Here is a 19,231-nt window from a genome sequence, read left to right on the forward strand (position 1 = left end):
ACAGCCTTCGGGTTACAGTTTTAGAGCTCAGTTGGCATGGCTTTGGTTGCAGCCTTGATTTTTTGCAACAGAAATGTTAAGGGGAAGTTACACAACGGTTGCTGTGTGGCGGCGTTGGCGTGCGGCAGTATGATTTGTGTCGAATGTCAGCCAGAGAACAGCCAGTAACACAGCCTGCATCCAGCCCCAAAATGGCCACATGACCAGGCCATCGGAATGTGCAATGGGGCGCAGGTGTCAGCTGATTCAGCACAGTAAACAGGAGCGTACATCAGAAAAGCGCAGATATATGGCATCTTCGGCTGAGTCGCTCTGGCGCTGTGGCAGTGGAGTACAAATTACGTAATGCACTTCTCAAGTTTCACATTCGCTAAGTGCCAGATGAATGTACGCACCTGCCCTATGCGAGAGACATGCCAAATTTGCAGTTCAGTAGATCACAATTTGCAGGAGCCAGTCACTTGCACATGCCATGATTCACATCAAGATTAATAACTTCAAGTTTTGATGCCCAGTGCTAGAAATGTGAACTGACAAATAATTCCTGTCATTTGAATGGTTTTTGGGGAACTGCAATGAGGTTTGAACTGTGCATTCAGCACCTTGCATGTTCTAAAGTGCCTTTGAAACTGAAAACAAACAACAAAAACCAGTGTTGCAGTATCATACACAAAACCTGATGCATTCCTTGTTCCTACTCATCATTGCAAAGCACCACATTTGTAACAAAATTGTCCATCTTTGTTGGCTGCTCTTGTTGGTGCTCCTGGTTAGCGGTGATGCTCAGTTGCATCAACTTTGCTGTCTGATGAGCTGCTGGATTCTGGCAGGAAAAGCAACTTTGTGCAAGACACAGCTTCTGTGGTAACCTTGCCTGCTACAAAGTCATGTCAGAACAGAACAGCCCGCTATTTTTGTCTTCGGCTGGCGCGTGCTACATGATAGGATTGTACGGCACTCCACCGTTGATCTCCAAGGTGCCATACACTCATGTTGTGCTCACCCCAGCCGAACATTCGCCACCACACACATGGAGCCCAAACAAACATGTGCCTCCATGCGAGTTTATGAAAACGCACAAGTGCCATTGGCTGAAGATGCCAATAGTGAGGCATTTGAAAAAAAGCTCACGACTGCAAAAGAAATGTAGCAGATATTGTGAAGCATTTCCTAAGTTTTGGGTAGATTTTGGGCAGTGACAAAATAGACCCCTGACTTTCAAAGGGTGCGAGAACTCTCTTGTACAGCTTTGTTGTCTTTGATGTATAAGTTGCTTGCATTTACGTACATCTGCGAAGGTTTACGATTTTTTTTTTCCTGCCCTCCTTCTTTTAGGTTCTTCCTGTCCCTCATGGCATTTGCGTATGATGCCTTGCATTTGTAGCTGCATTTGTGCGTCTTCACACCCAATATCAGGGCAAGAACAACCCAATCAAACTGCTGAAGTACAGCTTTGCATTCTAGCCCTGTCATTTCCTATCGTTAGCAAACATCAAATGACTTTTACAACGCTCAGGAGCCTCTGCCTGTTATTTGCTTCTGGATGTAGCGAAACACAATTGGCAACCAACAGAGGCATGCAGGTGGTGAACGCAATAAGGGGCCACGGCATCGTAGGGTGGCCACACCTCTTGCTGCCCGAGACTTGCAAGCTACTCACGGAGGGTCTCCTGGCGGAGAGTCTGTCGGGTCTGGTGCAGGCCTTGCTGGAATCTCGCGACCACTGTTGTCCCGGCTGTCGGGGCTGTGACAGGTGCTGCACGGTAAGTGTCCGTGTTGTCCATAAAATCCGGCCACAAAAGCCCGTTGGCTATGGTGTTGTGCCGTTGAGCTCAAGGTCGCAGGTTCGATCCCGGCTGCAGCAGCCACATTTTCACGGGGGCAAAATGCAAAAGCGATTGTGTACTTATTAGATTTAAGGCGCACGGTTGCAGAACCCCAGGTACTAAAAATAATTCGGAGCCTCCCCGCTACAGTGTGCCTCATAATGAGATCGTGGTTTTGGCATGAGAAACTGTGAAAATTCTTTTTACCGCCGTTTTTTTTTTTTTTTTTGTACAATGTCTGTTGCACCTGACCGCTGTCCGATGTATAGGTGGTGAGAACCTGGTTTGACGGATTGTTGCCTTTACTTCTCACATTCAATGCTCTGCACTAATGAAAACAAATTATTGTATTATTGTTGTCTTTGTATAATGAGTACTGAATGTAACTAAGATATTTTCGTGTTCATTGTGACGAGGTGTGGTTGTAGTAGCAGTGTTGATGAGTAAAGTCGTTCTTTATTTCATGTGATATCGCAGGAAGAGCAGCTTGTGGAGCTGGTCTCTGCTGCAGAGGCATGCATTGCGCGAGTGGGCCTCAAGTGGCGTCGAGAGGTGGCTATCTGGAGTGCTCTCGGTTGCTTCACTGGCTCGCTGCTGCAGACTTCTCTGGAAGAACGTATCACTCAGCGCCTGCTCCGGCGGACTCAGGCTTCCGTGAGTGTTTTCTCGGTTCTGCAACATCTTTTCTTTTTATTGTAGACAGCAGTTATTGACTGCTGACTGTACGACCACATTTGTTTGTTTATCATGGTTTAGTTTCAGGAACAATGGAGGTAACATGAAACAAAGGAAAGACAGCAGACTTCAACGACTCAGTCAGCTGGGAACTCATTTACTGCTATGCTAGTTACCCCTCTGACTCTTGCTGACAGTGATTTTCGTGCAAAATCTCTGCAGTCCTGTGTTAGCTCCCCCAGCTGTGCATGCAAATTAAACCTTGATATAGTAAAGGCAGTAAAATCAGCACTTCATTACATGAAAACTTTGTTGTGTTGTAATTCGACCTTTCATGCAGATGAGTATAGTTGCTAATGGGTTTTTCTTTTGCGGAAGGGATTGCCAGAATTTTCAAATTATCAGGCAATCGTAAAAAAAAGAATTCAATGAGAAAAAAAAATTCCCTTCTTTAAATTTGAGTGTCGGCGACCAAAGATATAGTTTCGTGCCGTGTTGACGATATCTTCACATCAGCAGTGTGAAGTGAAGCCTGCAATGCATTTATGTCCACTCCATCATTATGGCTGATAGTGGCGTCCACAGTGGGATGACAATGTCATAAAAAAAGGGACTGAACGCTTTGTCTCCCCTGCTCTTCAACATGTCTGCAAAACTTGACATTAAGCGACGTCCAGCACTAAGCAGGTAGGAAGGCACTGCACATGAAGCCACAGCCATCTTGACTCATTGCAGCCATTGCACCCATTGCATTACCTTTGCACCCATTGCAGATTACCTTCTAAGATAGGGCATGTGGGCCGCATATGCACTGAGCTGTACTGACAGCCACGCACAGCCACGCTAGAAGAGGAGATGTGCGTTCACTTGCCCCCCTCCACTCCCCGCGCCCTTCTAGCACGCGCTTAATCACGTTACTGTGAGCTCCTTTCCCTCTCCCCCCTTTTGCATGGGAAAATGGCTTGCATCAAGCCACCATTCTCGGCGCGCTCTTTCACTCCTTCCCTCACGCCAAGATCACTAGCCAGTGGAGTGCTTATAGGATCTTATCGCACTTGGACTTTATATGCAGAACATGACGACGAGAGGGGCTTGCTTCTCTGCTTTTGTGGCTGCTCTCTGTCACACAGCACATGATTTGAGAGGTGTGTTTGCAAGCTCGAATTACATGTGGCTACAACTGCGTGTGCGGCAGGTATATTTGCAATGGCAGTGAAATACCGTATTTATTCGCGTATAACCCGCACCAAAATGCGAAAAAACGCGTTTAAAAAGTGGGGGTGCGGGTTATCTGCGAATTTTTTCCTTGGGAGGGGGGGGGGTCGGCTTCACCGCAATGTGCGGCAGCCTCCCCGTGTAGTCCGCCATCCCCATCGTCATCGACGCTTGTCAAGCCGATGAAGGGCCAACGAAAGGCCAGCATTGTTGAGCCTCGCGTTAGGCGCTGTTTAGTGTACTTACCCCAGTTTGCACTGTTTGCCTGCTTTGTTTTGGCATCATGAGTGCGACTCGACGGCAGTGTTTCACAGCGAAAGAGAAGCTAAAGATTATAGCCGCTGCCGAAGAAATCGGCAACAGAGCTGCTGCAAGACAGCATGACGTCGACGAGTCGTGCATTCGCGACTGGAGGAAGAAAAAAGAGAGTCTCGAAGCAACGAACCGGAACAGGCGAGCGTTTCGGGGTCCGAAGACTGGCGCGTACCCCCACCTCGAGACGCAGCTTGCGAAGTTCATTGAGGAGCAGAGAAGTCGTGGCCACGCTGTTTCGACTGAGATGGCGCAAATGGAAGCCCTGAAGTTGGCCCGGGAATTGAACATTCCACGTGAGTTTCGTGCAAGCCGTGGATGGCTTCAGCGCTTCATGCGAAGACATGGATTTTCTATGCGGCGGCGAACAACCATGTGCCAGCGGCTTCCTGAAGCCTACGAGGAAAAGTTGTTGAACTTTCAACGATATGTGATCGCACTTCGGAAGGAGCACAGCTATTTGCTGTCTCAGGTGGGAAATGCTGATCAAACACCTGTGTACTTTGAGATGCCGATGGACACGACCATGGAAAAAAAGGGCTCCAAATCAGTCAGCGTGCTGACCGGCGGAAATGCCAAGCTGCGCTGCACAGTCATGCTATGCGCTTTGGCTGACGGCACGAAACTGCGCCCGTATGTGATTTTCAAACGCAAGACGCTACCTAGCATTCCACTGCCCCCAGGAATCGTTGTGCGTGCGGAAGAAAATTCGTGGATGAACAGTGGCCTAGTCGGTGACTGGCTTCGAGTAATCTGGGAGCGAAGACCAGGTGCCTTGCTGGCACGCCGGTCGATGCTCGTACTAGATTCCTTCAGAGGCCACTGCACTGATGCGGTGAAGGCTCGCCTTGCCGAGACCAGCACCGACCTCGTCATAATACCTGGCGGCATGACGTCCATGCTACAGCCACTCGACGTGTGCCTGAACAAGCCGTTCAAGCACACGTGAAGCGGCTGTATGCCCAGTGGATGGCCGACGGCATGTACGCCCTCACACCGACGGGACGCGTGCGAAGGCCTGATATTCCATTGCTGTGCCAGTGGATCGTGGATGCGTGGAAAGCGATACCGGCCGATTTGGTGCGCAAAAGCTTTAAAAAATGTGCGATCAGTAATAGTCTGGATGGTTCCGAGGACGACTACGTCTTTGAGAGTGGCGATGAAGCCTCGGATGGCAGTAGTGAGAGCGGCGACGATTAAGAATCGGATAACCAGTGACGTGGTGGCGGTCGTTTGAATAAATGTTCTGAAAACGAAATGATCACTGAGTGTGAGTTGCATCTTTCTAGCGCTCATTTTTTTTTTTTTCAGGTAAACGTGCGGGTTATACGCGAGTTTTTTTTTTTTTTTTTTCCGCCGAGTTCAAAGTTAGGGGTGCGGATTATACGCAGGGGCGGGTTATACGCGGGTAAATACGGTATGTAGCTATATATTGAAATTGTGTACATATTAACACACTTTGTTATATTAAGGTTCTTATTATATGCTGTTCCATCGACAAGAAGTTATAAAAGGTTGTACTTCATTACATCAAGAATTACGTTATATTGAAATTTGTTATGTCGAGGTTTAATTGTACAACGACAAGGTGACAACAACGGCAGTGGACTCTTGATGATGGTGACAAGAACAGCGTGATGATATCACATTGATTCAATGACAACAGTGGCACGAAGTCATCGTCTGTGACACTGAGAACAACGATGGCATGGGGCAATGACGTAGGTGCCGTTGCAGTAAAATGTTGCATGTGGTATTTGTATTGTATAATAAACCAACAATAGATGGATGAGGGCAAAAGTGCGAATGTTGTGACGAAACAGAACCGGATGGCTGGACACAGTTAACTCAGTTTCGGGCTTTCAACTGCTCTCACAGAAAGAAAAAAAAATCCAAAATTTCAACTGAAAGGCAGTACTGAAATGACTGACTTTTTATTTTCCTTTTTTGTATTAGTATTATTATTTCTTGTGCTGCAGCAGCGCTGCTATTTCCTGCTCATGCATTTTCTTGCTTGCAAGGACCCTGTTCTCAGTTTAAAAAAAAAGTTCATCTGAAACTTTGAAGCAGTTGTTTATAACTATGGCTTTACATAATGCTTGCATTTAGTCAGCACTAGACCAAAAAGAAAAATGAAGCCCCACAAATTAATCGCAATGGAAAAGTGCTGCAGCTTGTTCCTCTTTCTGCATCCTTCTGACTTTTGTTGTATAATACCAGTATGCTGTTGAGGCCATTGTTCGTCGCCATTTGCTTGATTTCTTACTTTTATTGGTTACGCTTTTTCTCAGACATGTGACTTGTAAGGTAGGCATCTGTTTACTTGCCTGTTTGTTTTTCTTCACCGTGTTGTGACATTGTAGCGATGGCAAGGAGCTAGACATACTGTTCATGGTATGTGCTAAAAATCTAACTCTTTATTGGGCAAACTTGTGTCCAGAAGGACAAGCAATGCTGAGGTCTTGATAGCGGCAAGCGTTGTTATAAGTTGACGAATCTGAATTTGCAGGTCGAGTCCGTCTGTTAATTTTACATGTCTCACCGTACCTTCTAGAGCAACCAGTGTGCTCACGTACAGCCTCTGTCGCAAATGCACAGGCTGCTACATGGCCACTTCTGGAAGGGGTGCACTCTAGCCACCAACATGTGCTTAGGCCGAGGTTTTTTTAGGGTAAGGAGATAGCCACTCTGGCCATCGAAAACCCATAGATGAATGAGTTTTGCCATACTCTGAATAGTAAGCACACCATTTGCTTTTATCATTTGTCCTGCACATCTCTGCTTACCGGTGGCGTTTGTCTTGGTACCTGGTTGAAAGGCTGTCGCTCCAGTGTTGCTGGCATCAAAGCTCCACAAACGTTTCACATCTGGACTGCCAGACGACCAGAGTTACACATTTCTACGACCACCAACCGCAGTACATGGGCTGTGCCTGCGGCTGTAACATAATAGTACATCACATACTGGAAGCACAAAGGTGCGCCTATAATGTGTGATTTGATTTGACACAACTTTTTGTTCTCAAGTTGTAGCTATAGTATGTGAAGTACTGTATTTATTAGAATACAAGGTGAGGCTTTTTTCCCAGAACCCTCGGGCTCGAATTCACCCCTTGCCTTATATGTGAGGCTTACAAGATTCACTTACTGTTTCAACATGGTGGTTGCTGGGCCACATTTCCTCCGATGCAGACTTTAGACGGCAGCGCAAATTCCAGCAACTAATAAACCTTAGGAGGTCAGGCAAATATTGTGCTTTTATGCATTTAACCCGCCCTAGAATTCGAAAAGTTTATCAGTAAAGGTAGAGTGCGGGTTATTGGAAATTTTGCCTTAAGGTGTGGCCTCACGGCATTGCAGCGACTGCTGCCATAAAGTCACACCGTAAGGCGAAATTTGCACCGTGCTGAAGTCGCACCTCAAGGCGGAATTCGCATATGACCCACACCAATATTTCGGGCACTTAGTCTGAATAATTAATTGGCTATTCTATATTGCCTTATATTAGTGTGCTTACTTGAGTTCTTCTTCTCGAGTGTCCCAGTTGCACTCTCACCTTATAATTGTGACTGCCTTATGATCGAATGAATGCAGTAGCTATTCCACAGAAAGGGGTGCAGACCAAAAACAACTGCTTTTCAAAATACGTGGAGCGAGACTCCTATGAGCAGTCTACTTGCGTAGCCTCCACATCATTGCCTGTTATATGTGCAAAATGGAGTATAGTGGGCATGACTCGGCTGGGACTACACAGGGACCACTACCATGTCGACTGGCTGCTGTCCAGAGTCTAGTGGCTTTCCTGCGGCGCGGCACCAGTGGTCAAGAGCAGCTCCTCACAGACATCACTCGAGGTACACCGTTCACTCCTTAACCCCTTAACTGCCAGTTACTATTTAACTCGTTGACACAACCAAAGTCCTTTGGTGCCGATAACGAGTTAACCCCTCATGAACTTTCTGCAGTTTTTGCACATGTGTATAGTGTGTGCCGTTTCTCGTAATGTTGACAGATAAATAAGACACAATTACTTTCGATATTTTTTTTTCAGCAAGACCAGTAAAAATGCAATGGTCATTCCTACAATCATACTCTCTTTAAAAAGAATTGGCATGAAATATGCAGGTCTAAAAACACTCCACACTTCTAAAATTTTTTTCAAAATTTTTCACAGCAGTTAAGGGGTTAATGACCAACTGCAGTGAAATTTTGGGCCACGTAGAACACCTAGTTTCATGGAGAATAAAGCAGCCTGCATGCAAGTTTCATTATTTGAAATACAAATGCATGCGTGATGAAAAGCTCATAAAAGTCATTGCTAGTAATCCAGAAAAAAAAAATACCAGTGTATTTTGCAGCACATTTTATTGATGGATATTTCGAAAGTGATATGATACTAATCTTAGGACTTCAGTTAAGCATACATAACTTTGCTACAACCTGACTTCCAATTTCATAGCTGTAAAATGTGCCATAACATGAATAATTCGAAAGTTGGTTAGTGAATCTTTTGATCAGATTCCTGGACATTGTGATTTTTCATGTGAGTAATGGGCACCTCTTCTGAGCACCTGAACAGGCCGAATTGTTGTGTACGCTTCATGCAATTTTTAAGTATCTGTTCGAACTAAAGAATAAGGCAGGTGTTATATCTTTATATCTATTTTGTGCAGTATGAAACAGGAATGAAATCCTGTAACCCGATGAAAAAAAGAAAGGTATGCTTGTTCTAAGGGAGAGCTATTCATCAAGCGTGCCTTAAGTTTTTCTCACAACTTACCCTGTGACAATGACGTCTCATTGTCATTATCGTGTCTGTGTGCAGACTTGGCGGAGGGACGGAGCTGTCGCAGTCGACTCATGTTCGTGCAACTCTGCGCCCACGTCCAGGACAGTCGACTACTGACGCAGTGGCAGTTGTTGCAACACCTCCACCGACTGGCCGGTGAGGATGTGTTCGTGTGGCGTGGGACAACACCGCACTTAAGGCCCAACTGCCATGAAATATTATACCACGTAAAGAGCCTGGTTTCAGATAATCTCGATGCAGAACAACGTCCATGCAAAACTTTACATTTGAAGCATGAGTAGATACTTCGCAGAAAGCTTAATAAATATATATTTTTCATACCGGAACGGAAAAAACAGTGCCGTTACTGATTGCCGGAACTGCCTACTGAATTGCCTACTGTGTTCGAAAAGTGTTTCAAGGACCCTTTATATGTATTTAGATATGTGTCACACTTCTCTGCGTTGCACACCTCTGGCCAACATTCTTCTCTTGGCAAGCACAGAATCATACATTGCCTTTGTCCTCCAGAGTGTAGGCAGCTAAAAGCTACAGGGAATAAGACTCCACTTCTATATGTGCAGTATTTTCTTACTATGTTTGAAAAGTGTTTCAAGGCCCCTTTAAATGTTTTTAGATATGTGTCGTACTTTGTGCCATACTCCTTTCGTCAACATTCTTCCCTCAGCAAGCGTAGCATCATACATCACCTTCATCTTCGTGGTTCAGACAGGTGACAGTTACTGTAGATGAGACTCTGCTCATGTATTTACTGCTGCTGCTACCTTGCCAACTTAAGAAAGTTTTGCATCATTTAGATTCTAATGTTAATCTTGTGTTTTTTTTTTCTTGTTCACTGTAAGTTCAGTACTAATGAAATAAGAGCTACATCCCGATTTTACACATTGTTTAGTGAGTTTTCTGATTCCGAAGTTTGCTGGCGAAACAGCAAGCTCTTGCAGGGACACCTTTGTGACCACTTCCTGATTTCCTGTGACCACTTCCTGCCGTGTTTGTAAATTGCAGCCGAGGATTCGGTGGAGAGCATACGACGTCAGGCAGGCCGCTGCCTCGAGCAACTGGAACCTCGGTCGAAGGCTGAGCAGCAGTCAGCGACCTTGAATACTCGCCCGGCCACTACTAGGAGGCTCAAGGTGAGAAAAGCTATGCTGTGCTCCGAAAGCGCGCACAGTAGAACCTTTCATTGATATGCTTTAAAGGTACACTGAAGAAAAAACACTGAATGTGTTTTGATCGACAAAGTATTCTTTGAAAATTCGATTTTTGTTAGTTTCACAACAATAGGTAGATTGTCAGAAGATAAAATGGAGGTCAAATTGCAGTGTTCTTTTAATTTCGGGCTGAAACCCCAGTGCTCCTTTGTCAGTGTGACGTTACAAATTTCAATGTATCTTTTCCTATGTGAGCATCATTGGCTCAGTAAAAGTTTGCGAAACTTGCAAAGTACAATCATTATCTCGTTTAGAATACAGTGCAGTCCATTTTTACCATTAAACAATCAACTAGGCCTTAACAAATGTCGTCAAAATCCAGGACGTGATGGCGAGCTGGCGCGGGAACTTAAAGGTGGTGTCACGACCTGTTTTAAAGCAAATATCTTTAAGGCATTTTTGGCCATCTTCATTGTTGGTTGAAGGTCAGACTCCAAGAAAAACATTCATTCGCTTGCTTGCTCGTTCTTTCTTTCAATCGCTCACTCATTTCTTTGGGCTATTGACTTACATTGACAATCATCATCAATTAGTTTTGTGCAGTTTTTGTTTGCGCGGCTTGCTCTGAGTAAGAGTGGCCTGTTTGGTATTGTAGAAGGGTGACTTGCTGATACAGCTGAAATTTTATTGGTAGTGTTCCTTTACTGTAATGCCATTAAACAGGGCAGTCACTGGTTTTCGATGGTGTCGTTGACCTGAAGTTCGCGGAGCCCCCATTGGTTTCCCACGAACATTTTTGCATCGCCACATACCCTATCATTGTTCCGCTACGTGCAGAGGCAGTTTTAAAATTTTGCGATGAAATCTAAGTGCTGATACATCAGTCTTATGCGACAAATTTTTAACTACCTTCACATGTTCAGCTCTTTTCAGCACAAGAAAAGTTCTTGAACCTTCCTAGGTTGGGCCTTAGATTTCTTTGTACTAGCACAATGCAGTCCTTCTTTACTAATAAGAAGTAAAGCTGAGTAAATTCTGTCTGCATCAGTGACATCACATTACGTTGTTGAGCATACTTAGAAGGGGGTGTTGTCACCACCAAGCTTTTGTCTGTGTGTTTTTTCCCCTTGCTTGGTAATCCTCCTCCTTTCATTGTAAGACTGGCCGTTTTCCTATTGCAGATTCCTCTATAGTGTTGCTTTAAGAGGAAGCTTTACGTCAGGAGCCCCTGTACAAATGTATGTGAAAGGAGAAACCCTTTTGCTTAGTATCCACTGTGCCAAATTTGATGAGGTGTGTTGCATATAAAAGAAAAATTTTAAACCTACCAACTGTGGGTAGTGAATACAGTAGACTTCCGTTAATTCAACTCTGCTTAATTCGATTTTTCGGCTAATCCGATCCTGACCGATGGTCCTGGTCGGCACCCATACGTTTGTATGGGCCCGAACTTCTGTTATTTCTATCTCAAAATTGGCCTTCGCTAGATTACTCAAACTTGATTGGTCCGTTTCGGATGTGTTGTAAGACTTAATTGCACGTGCCGTGTACAGAGAAGCGGAGAAAAACCATCTCTGTTTTCGGTTAAGTCAATGGAAAAGAAGGTGGTAAGATGAAAGAAACTCAGAAAATCAAGGGGACATTTAAAGTGATCAAAAGAGCAGGGGGTCTATATAAAGCCAAGAAGTGCCGATCACTAAATGTATTAGGCATCTCAATGCTCATACTTTGACTAGAGACAGCGCATGGGCTTGTGTAAACTAGGCGACACGTGCCATATCCTGTAACAATGACACCTTTCCCTGCTTTGTGTGCTTCACCGCGCGACATGTATGTATTGCGGCGAAACTACCTTTAAAGGCAAGAACTGTCAAGTGAATCAATGGCTTGTCTCGGCATATTTTCCTGCCTTTTTTGTTTAATTAAACCCACCGGATGATTCTAGCGGTTTCGTCGGTCCCATCAGGGTCGAAGTAATTGTATAACGCACCTATTGAGACATCTGAAGCAGACAAAATTAATGTACTATTTATTGATGTATGTAGGGGTGGCCCTCAGATTGGGTGAGGGAACAAACGCGAGTTAATGACATCTTAGTTTAAATCAAGAAAAAGAAATGGACATGGGCAGGGCATGTAATGAGCAGAGAAGATAACCAATGGTCATTAAGGTTTACAGACTGGATTCCAAGGGAAGGGAAGCATAGCAGGGGGCGGCAGAAAGTTAGGTGGGCGGATGAGATTAAGAAGTTTGCAGGGACAACACAGGGCCACAATTAGTACATGACCGGGGCAGTTGGAGAAGTATGGAAAAGGCCTTTGCCGTGCAGTGGGCGTAACCAGGCTGATGACTATGATGATGATGATGCAGGGGTGGCAATTGCCTAATTTTCATATTAGCAACCTTTAAATAGTGCCTAAACAGATGACACATTAACCTGGTGGTTAGTAGATATGGTGAAAGTCTCAGCAAGTCGCTTGTGAGATCTTTCAACACTCTGCGAACAGCCGTGGATGCCTTTTAATCTCAAGGGTCATGCCGAGAAGCTGCATTTTCTCAGTCATGTGTCACTTCTGCCGAGTGTAACAGCGGTGTTTTCTCTCCGTTTATTTTTTTCAGGGTCGGTATGGAAAACGTCTACTTTTGCAACCTTTTCCTGACGCATCCACTCCTACTTTAAACGTAAAATTTAGTCAAATTTGGCACTGAGGTTTCTCTACACCTGTATTTATGAAGCTAGGCTTTTTGTGTGGCCTAAAATTTTGTTCATTTGGCTTAATACAGTAGTTTCATTGGTGCTCTTCAGTGCTTTTATGTAACACCTTGTGTTCACAGGCCATGGCTCTCTGCGTTCTCAAGGGTTCTTCATTAGAGCATCATTCCTCTTCAAAAGTACCAGTTAGCGCACGCCATTGGCCAACAGGTGAGTTAGACATGAAGCTCCATGTTTTCTTTAAATAGAGATAAAGTGTTGAATGAGCGTGAAAAGATGCACCGACCAAAAAAAAAACTACAAATTTAATCACGTTTCAGCTCCCAATACGGGAGCCTTGTTCACAATAGAACCCATAACAGAGATACAACATACTTAAGTACTTTTCAGTATGTGACGCAAGCATTGTGTGTGCGCCGTGTACCAGTCATGCCAGATTCTCTTCCTTTCTTATATTTTTTTTATTTCATTATGGGGTGTACTAATAGTATGTCATGAACGAAGGCAGGAGAAGCACTTGAGCACAGCGTGGACGGAAAACACTTGATTTATTCTGGAAAAAGCACAAAATATATGCACCCTGTAAGATCAGAACAGCAAAGTAAAATGGGGCAAGAAAGTTGAGAATTCAAAGTTATGTAGAATTGCTTATGCCACCATCAACTCAAAGGGCCGTAATCCCTTATGCAACTTGACAACTGACATCATGCTAGCTCATGTTGGAAGTTAGCACAGTGTTCAAAATAAATGTTTGAAATGCCTGCAAGAAGCTGAGCTCCATGATATATTTAGGTTTGGCTGGGTCCTCCCCATAAATTTTTGAGGGGTGGACATTTTTGAGAGGGTACACACACAAATAAGCTTTTTTTCTTTTATTTTTCAGTATGGCCACTCTATCATTTTAATTGGTGCATTGAACAATTTTGCATTTAGATGTATTAGTGAAAGGAATGCCTCCCTGTGAGGCAGCTTACCATAATCGCTAAACATTGCCGGGATAAAGAAACGCACAGACACCTCTGTCAATATGTGGGAAACGTATGCAGCAATTTGAATCTGTGCGAGCCAGCAGGAGCATTTCCTGTGTGCATGTGGCAACAGTAACGTATCACAGGGCCAATTTTTCATCTCACTTGCTTCTTTTGCTTTCTATGTTGCAAGGCAAAATGCGGTGCTTCATTCATCTGGAGCTCTGATCTCTTCTCCTTATGACGGTGTAAAGATAGCTGCATTGCATCAATTGAAATCTGCGTGTCCGCGGTGTGATGGCTCATTCCGAAGGGTGATTTTCTACCCAATTTTTGTTGACAGCACACTCGAAAAGTGCGATTTTTTTCTATTTATAATTCAAATTTCTCTCTGATATTTTCCTACAAAATTTAAAAAAAACTGGAAATTGCAAGAAACATTTTAAAAAGAGAGAACGGGGAGTTTTGACTAAATCGACCATTCTAACTGCTGCAATCTGATAGATCACGATTTTGGGGAAACTATCAACTGGAGCTTATCAACGAAATTGGATCATATCAGTGAGGCTCTACTGCATATACTGAATCATGCACCTCACAACTTATAATTTTTGGGCCTCAGTGTTTCCCCCATAATTAATATAGACCTGCGGCATAAGTTCTGCATTATATCTTGTACGAGTTAGTCCTTTTACTAATCCTTGCCTCGTACATGCCTAGGTTGGAACCATCTTCACGGAAACATTGTAACTATTAATGCTAACAAACTCTTTTGTCAGACATTAGCTAGAATTGCATAACATGGAAAAATTTCGGGTTACAAGTGCTTACAAGAGGCCCCCAAAATCAATAAGGGGGCTAACAGTTGGAGTAGCACATTGTGGTTAAACACTGTGGTTAAAGTTAGTTAAAGTTAAGTTACCTGCCTAATGTTATCAGCAGGTATCCTGTATTCCTGTTTATAATTTTTGTACCACAGTATACAAATGAAATTGTAATCTGTTATACTTGCATTTTAATCGCAGCTTAAATATACTATAAGTTGGGAGCCCTTTTATGAAGCACTGACATTTTGCTGTAATTGTTCCTTTTGCTTTTTTTGTTCACTAACTGCTTCTTTAGTATCTGATGGCTCTGAGGGTGACATAGATTGATTAAATTACTTTATGTTAATTAGCAAGACATTGATCTTGCCACTGACTTTTAGGGACCAATACACTCACCAAGAATTCATTCTCTTTTTGTTACAGGCTTAACCGGAAAACAAGAAAATCACTCGTCATCACATGTGCACAAAGCAAGGTAAGATCGATGAAACAGACAGCATTCTCTTAAACAGCAGTTATTTATGCTAAAAATTTGCAAGACATGAAATTAGTGCTTTGGTGCTTTCAAGTGATGCAGGTCCTCATCAGCACAAGGTTCTCTGGTAGCAAAGAGTTTTAACCTACGCACAGACGTATTACAGTTCATAGAAGACTAAAATAGCAGTGACATTGACAGCAGCAGCTGTGGTGGTGGTGCAATCTTGCGTGACTTTCTTCGACCTTGTCTTGGAAATGCTATTGTGTTTATCATTTTTCTCGCAGACAGGAAAAAAAAAAACTAAATGAATGGTGTGATAATGATATTTGCTTCCAATGACTGCCGAAGCAGATAAGTAGAACTCGGACGTTGCAGTTATACTTCTGCGTGCCGTAGCTGAAGTCACCGCCACAAGATGGTGCTGCACTTGCAGTCGGAGTCTGAATCTCGCACGATGTGCTGTAAGGTGTCCAAAATGTTCAGTTGTCCTTATACATTAAGTCTATGGAGCTAAGGGTGGTGCCGCAGAGCTGTCCAAATATTCAAGCAGGTCCGAATTATCAGTTGGTGACTGTGCAATGCACGAATGTCTGCGGGCAAACTGCACTTCCGGGTTAAACAGTGCACCGTTCGGTGCCTTAATCCCAGCACTGAAAATGAGGGTTCACCTGCTCGCGAATCGCTCATTGCTCCTTGATGCGTGCTCTCACCGTCTTTTCCGGTCTTGAGCATGAAGCCTCAGTCTCACGAAAATGCTAAGAACTGAAGGTGCCCACCTTTTTTGTGTGAGCTATGCACAGCAGGTGGCCACACACATAGCAACACAGAAAGTTGATAGCGAAGTTAATCACACGGTTGCCCACAAAACGAGAGAAAGTGCAAAAGTAGGCTTTGAGAAGCGATGTGACATACAGGAACAGCTCAACGCTTTGCATGTTTTTGCATTCCGTAGCTCAAGTTGAGTGCAATAGTACAAGTGTTCGAATTTAGCACAGCTCTGAGCATGAGACAGTTTGCTACTGCTTGTTGTGCTTCGCAGTTTGAGTTGGTTGCGAGGTCGATTGGTTGGTTGATTGAATTTGATGTCTGAAAGCAACATCTGAGCGCTCAAAAATGCTCCGATGTTTCTACATCCTCAAGAGTTAATGTGGAAAGGGTGCAGCGAGCAAAGTTTGCAGTTTTCAGTCAGTTAACAAATTAATTGGAATATCTGTCAATTAAATAATCAAATAATCAACCTTGATATTATGCTTATCATTGAAAACGAAGAAAGAGCTATACAGGTGTTTGCAATAAGGTTGAGAATAGTATCAAGCTGGGCAAGTTAGCTTTAGTTCATTTGGAAAAAAAGCGCATAGAATGAAAACAGTGTGAAGACGGAGGATAAGGACATGTGCATCCCGCTTCCATCATCCCGATGTCCTTGGTTTTACAGTCGAATCTCGATAATTCAGACTCAGAGGAGCCCGAAAATTTGTTCGAAAAAAAAGAAGCTAACTGAATGAGTGACTTAACGGCAATGGCACATGTGCACTGAGGCAACACATGAATGGGAAGTTCCAGAAGATTTATTCACACGTATTTACAAATTACAGTCAAAGTCTGATTTTCTGGTCTCCCTAGGAGATGCATGCCTTTTACTTCCCCCAAGGGCTCAAATTGCACCAGACACGTTCGAAATAGCTTTGAAGGCCTGCCACTGCACTTATTAGGCGTATCAGTGATTGTGCTGTGATTGGAGACGGTGGGTGCATGCGTGTGTAATTAAAGGAAACATACCATCTGCAACAATTGCCCCTTCTAACTTTTGGTATGCTTCACCGCCTAACATTGCTCTATTGAGGCGAAGATGGCTTTCGGGAGCTGGCAGTATGCAATGTGCCATGCTTTCCACACTCCGAAGCCATTGGCGAGGATTACAAAGACGGAGTCGGTGCCATTGCTTACAGCGGCAAATTGTTTTTGTGAAACACATGGCACCGAACAGCAAGAAGCTTGGTAGCAAACGTAGAAATAGCTAGGCCTAGCGTTGCCACGGTGTGGCTACGGCTGCCAGCTGATCTGCATGCGAGAGCACAAGCTCGAGGTGGCGAGATAATCAAAATGGTGGTGGTGGTGGCTTTGACTATTGCCATTCCAGACCTGCGGTCATGGCAAGAAGTCAGAAAAATCTGACGGCGAAGGTGTTTTGTGTTTGAAATTTTAGACGTTCTTATACATTGACTCAATGGAGTACATGATGGTGCCACAAAGGCACCCGAATTATTGGGCATGTTCAAAAAATTGGGGTCCGGAAAATCTGTTGTTGACTGTACAGGACACCTGTCACGAATAGAAGTAATTGGTGATTCACGCCTGCGCACGCCTGTGCACAAATTTCTGCCACATCTTTTTTTTTTTTTCCTTGTACGGCCTTGAGGGGTCTCTCCTAAGCTCTTCCTGTATGGCAGGGTCGGAGGAATGCTGGTCGGAGGCGCGCCGCCGTATGATTCGGTGCCATGCTGAAAGTATTGTCAAAGCGCGGTACGTTCGAATTAACCGCCACAAATGCTTCCATGTTCGAATTGCCAGGCGTTTTCACCCATTGGAGTACACATAACTTTGACGGCACCACAGCATCAGTTCGAATAAACCAAAAGTTGGAATTATGCCTGTTCGAATTAATGAGATTCGACTATGTGCCTTTTCTGCAATGAAGCTTGCCAAAACAATGTGCAACACGGAATGTAAATAATGTCACCTATTGATTTTTTTTCTGTTTCCCATTCTCTTTGCAAACCTGTGCATGGCTAAACAGTGCAATGCAGTCTCCAGGGAGACCGGCTGAGAGGAGTCCAACTCCTAGCCGTATTCCGGTTTTGGAACCTGCTTACAGGTGAGTCGAGAGAATTCTGACTTGTCTACAGATCAGTTGCTCACTTTGAAATCCGGCAGTGAGAGAGAGACATTCTTTAATAAATGCTGCAGATGTGGTTTCCCTGGAGATATGGTTAAGCATGTTACATCGGATGACAGGGGCAACACATGGATTGATCCATTCATACATAGTACACAAGTACACATCATATACAAATACAAAACTGTAACAGGTAACTAAACTATGGTTCAGCAAGGTGATGGTTTGGATTAGTCAGGAGGTAACTAAAGTTGCCTACAGTTACGTAACTAGTTGCCTTGTTACCAGGGTTTCAGCGAGGTAGCCGGCATAACTAGAGTTTCCGGTTGAGGCCAGTATATGTGGTAGCTATGCCAAGAGCAAGTAACAGGGTGCTGGATGCAAGAAAAAAAAAACTTTTTTATTTCTTACATTTTGCATGCATGCATTACTTGTTCACTATGAACCAATTAGTCCACAACAGAGTACTTGTGAATATTAAGAGCACCTTTGTTGCATGTGAGACACTACCAGCACTGCCGACACGAAGCAGCTCGAGAGACCTGGCATGTAAATTTCAAGCAGCGAGGCATGTCAGAACCTGCATAGTTGGAGAGCTCTTGACAGTAAAGCAAGCAATGACCAGCTTCTGACATCACATAGGCATTGTGAGGGAAAGCTGGACGTTGGGTGACATGGGAACCGCGTGAGGAAGCAAACACCAAGGTATGCAAGTGAGCTGAGCGTTCCGACAAATCTTGTATTAAACACATTCCTTTAAAGATCTCAGTGTGAAGGGACTGAAAGGGAGCCTTCTGTAATTTTTTTCCTCTACCCCTCGTGACATAGTCCTCTCACACCATAATCCTTAAAAGGATAACAGGCATGCTTGTTCATTCCATTTATTGCTGCCATTGTGACACTGAGCTTTGATCAGTCTATGACTGGTCGAGAACCACAAGTGTAGTACCAGAAGTCATAATGTGTTCAGAATCAGAAGGGATATGGGGGAGCGATGGGAGTAATGTGTGGCCAAAGTCACTAGTCGTGGCATTAATTAGGTGTACTGCAGTAAAGTAGTAGTAGTAGTAAACTTTATTTTGTCCGAGATGGGGTTTAGGGAGGAGGTGAGTGGGAGGGCCCATCCTCTTCTTCCTCAGGCGGTGGCCAGGCCTTGCGCTTTGCCAGTGTCTTCGTCCATCCGGACGACCTGGAGTTGGCTTAATTTTTTTTTGCTTCTTGTATATGCCAGTGCTCAGCATCTAAAGGGGCTTGGTGTTGGCTAGTCACACTAACAGCTTTATAAAAATTCTGTTGGTACATGGAAAGGTCACACAAGTCTGCTGTTTATTTTTTTGTGCGTGTGTGTGTGTTTTCGTGTC

General features: G+C 44.1%; 1 protein-coding gene across 1 annotated transcript in view; it reads left to right on the forward strand.

Moving 5' to 3' along the window:
* The window catches only part of LOC142564462 (serine/threonine-protein phosphatase 4 regulatory subunit 4-like), a 43,565-nt gene that overhangs the window by 20,302 nt on the left and 4,032 nt on the right, over window positions 1-19,231 (forward strand). Inside the window, exons 11-18 of the mRNA XM_075675464.1 lie at window positions 1,584-1,763; window positions 2,304-2,480; window positions 7,782-7,881; window positions 8,853-8,972; window positions 9,843-9,970; window positions 12,824-12,911; window positions 14,920-14,971; window positions 17,772-17,849. Of these exons, the coding sequence (XP_075531579.1) occupies window positions 1,584-1,763; window positions 2,304-2,480; window positions 7,782-7,881; window positions 8,853-8,972; window positions 9,843-9,970; window positions 12,824-12,911; window positions 14,920-14,971; window positions 17,772-17,849 (923 nt within the window). The remainder of the gene's footprint in view (window positions 1-1,583; window positions 1,764-2,303; window positions 2,481-7,781; window positions 7,882-8,852; window positions 8,973-9,842; window positions 9,971-12,823; window positions 12,912-14,919; window positions 14,972-17,771; window positions 17,850-19,231) is intronic.

The sequence above is a fragment of the Dermacentor variabilis genome, chromosome 11 (genome assembly GCF_050947875.1).
Source record: "Dermacentor variabilis isolate Ectoservices chromosome 11, ASM5094787v1, whole genome shotgun sequence".
NCBI lineage: Eukaryota > Metazoa > Arthropoda > Arachnida > Ixodida > Ixodidae > Dermacentor > Dermacentor variabilis.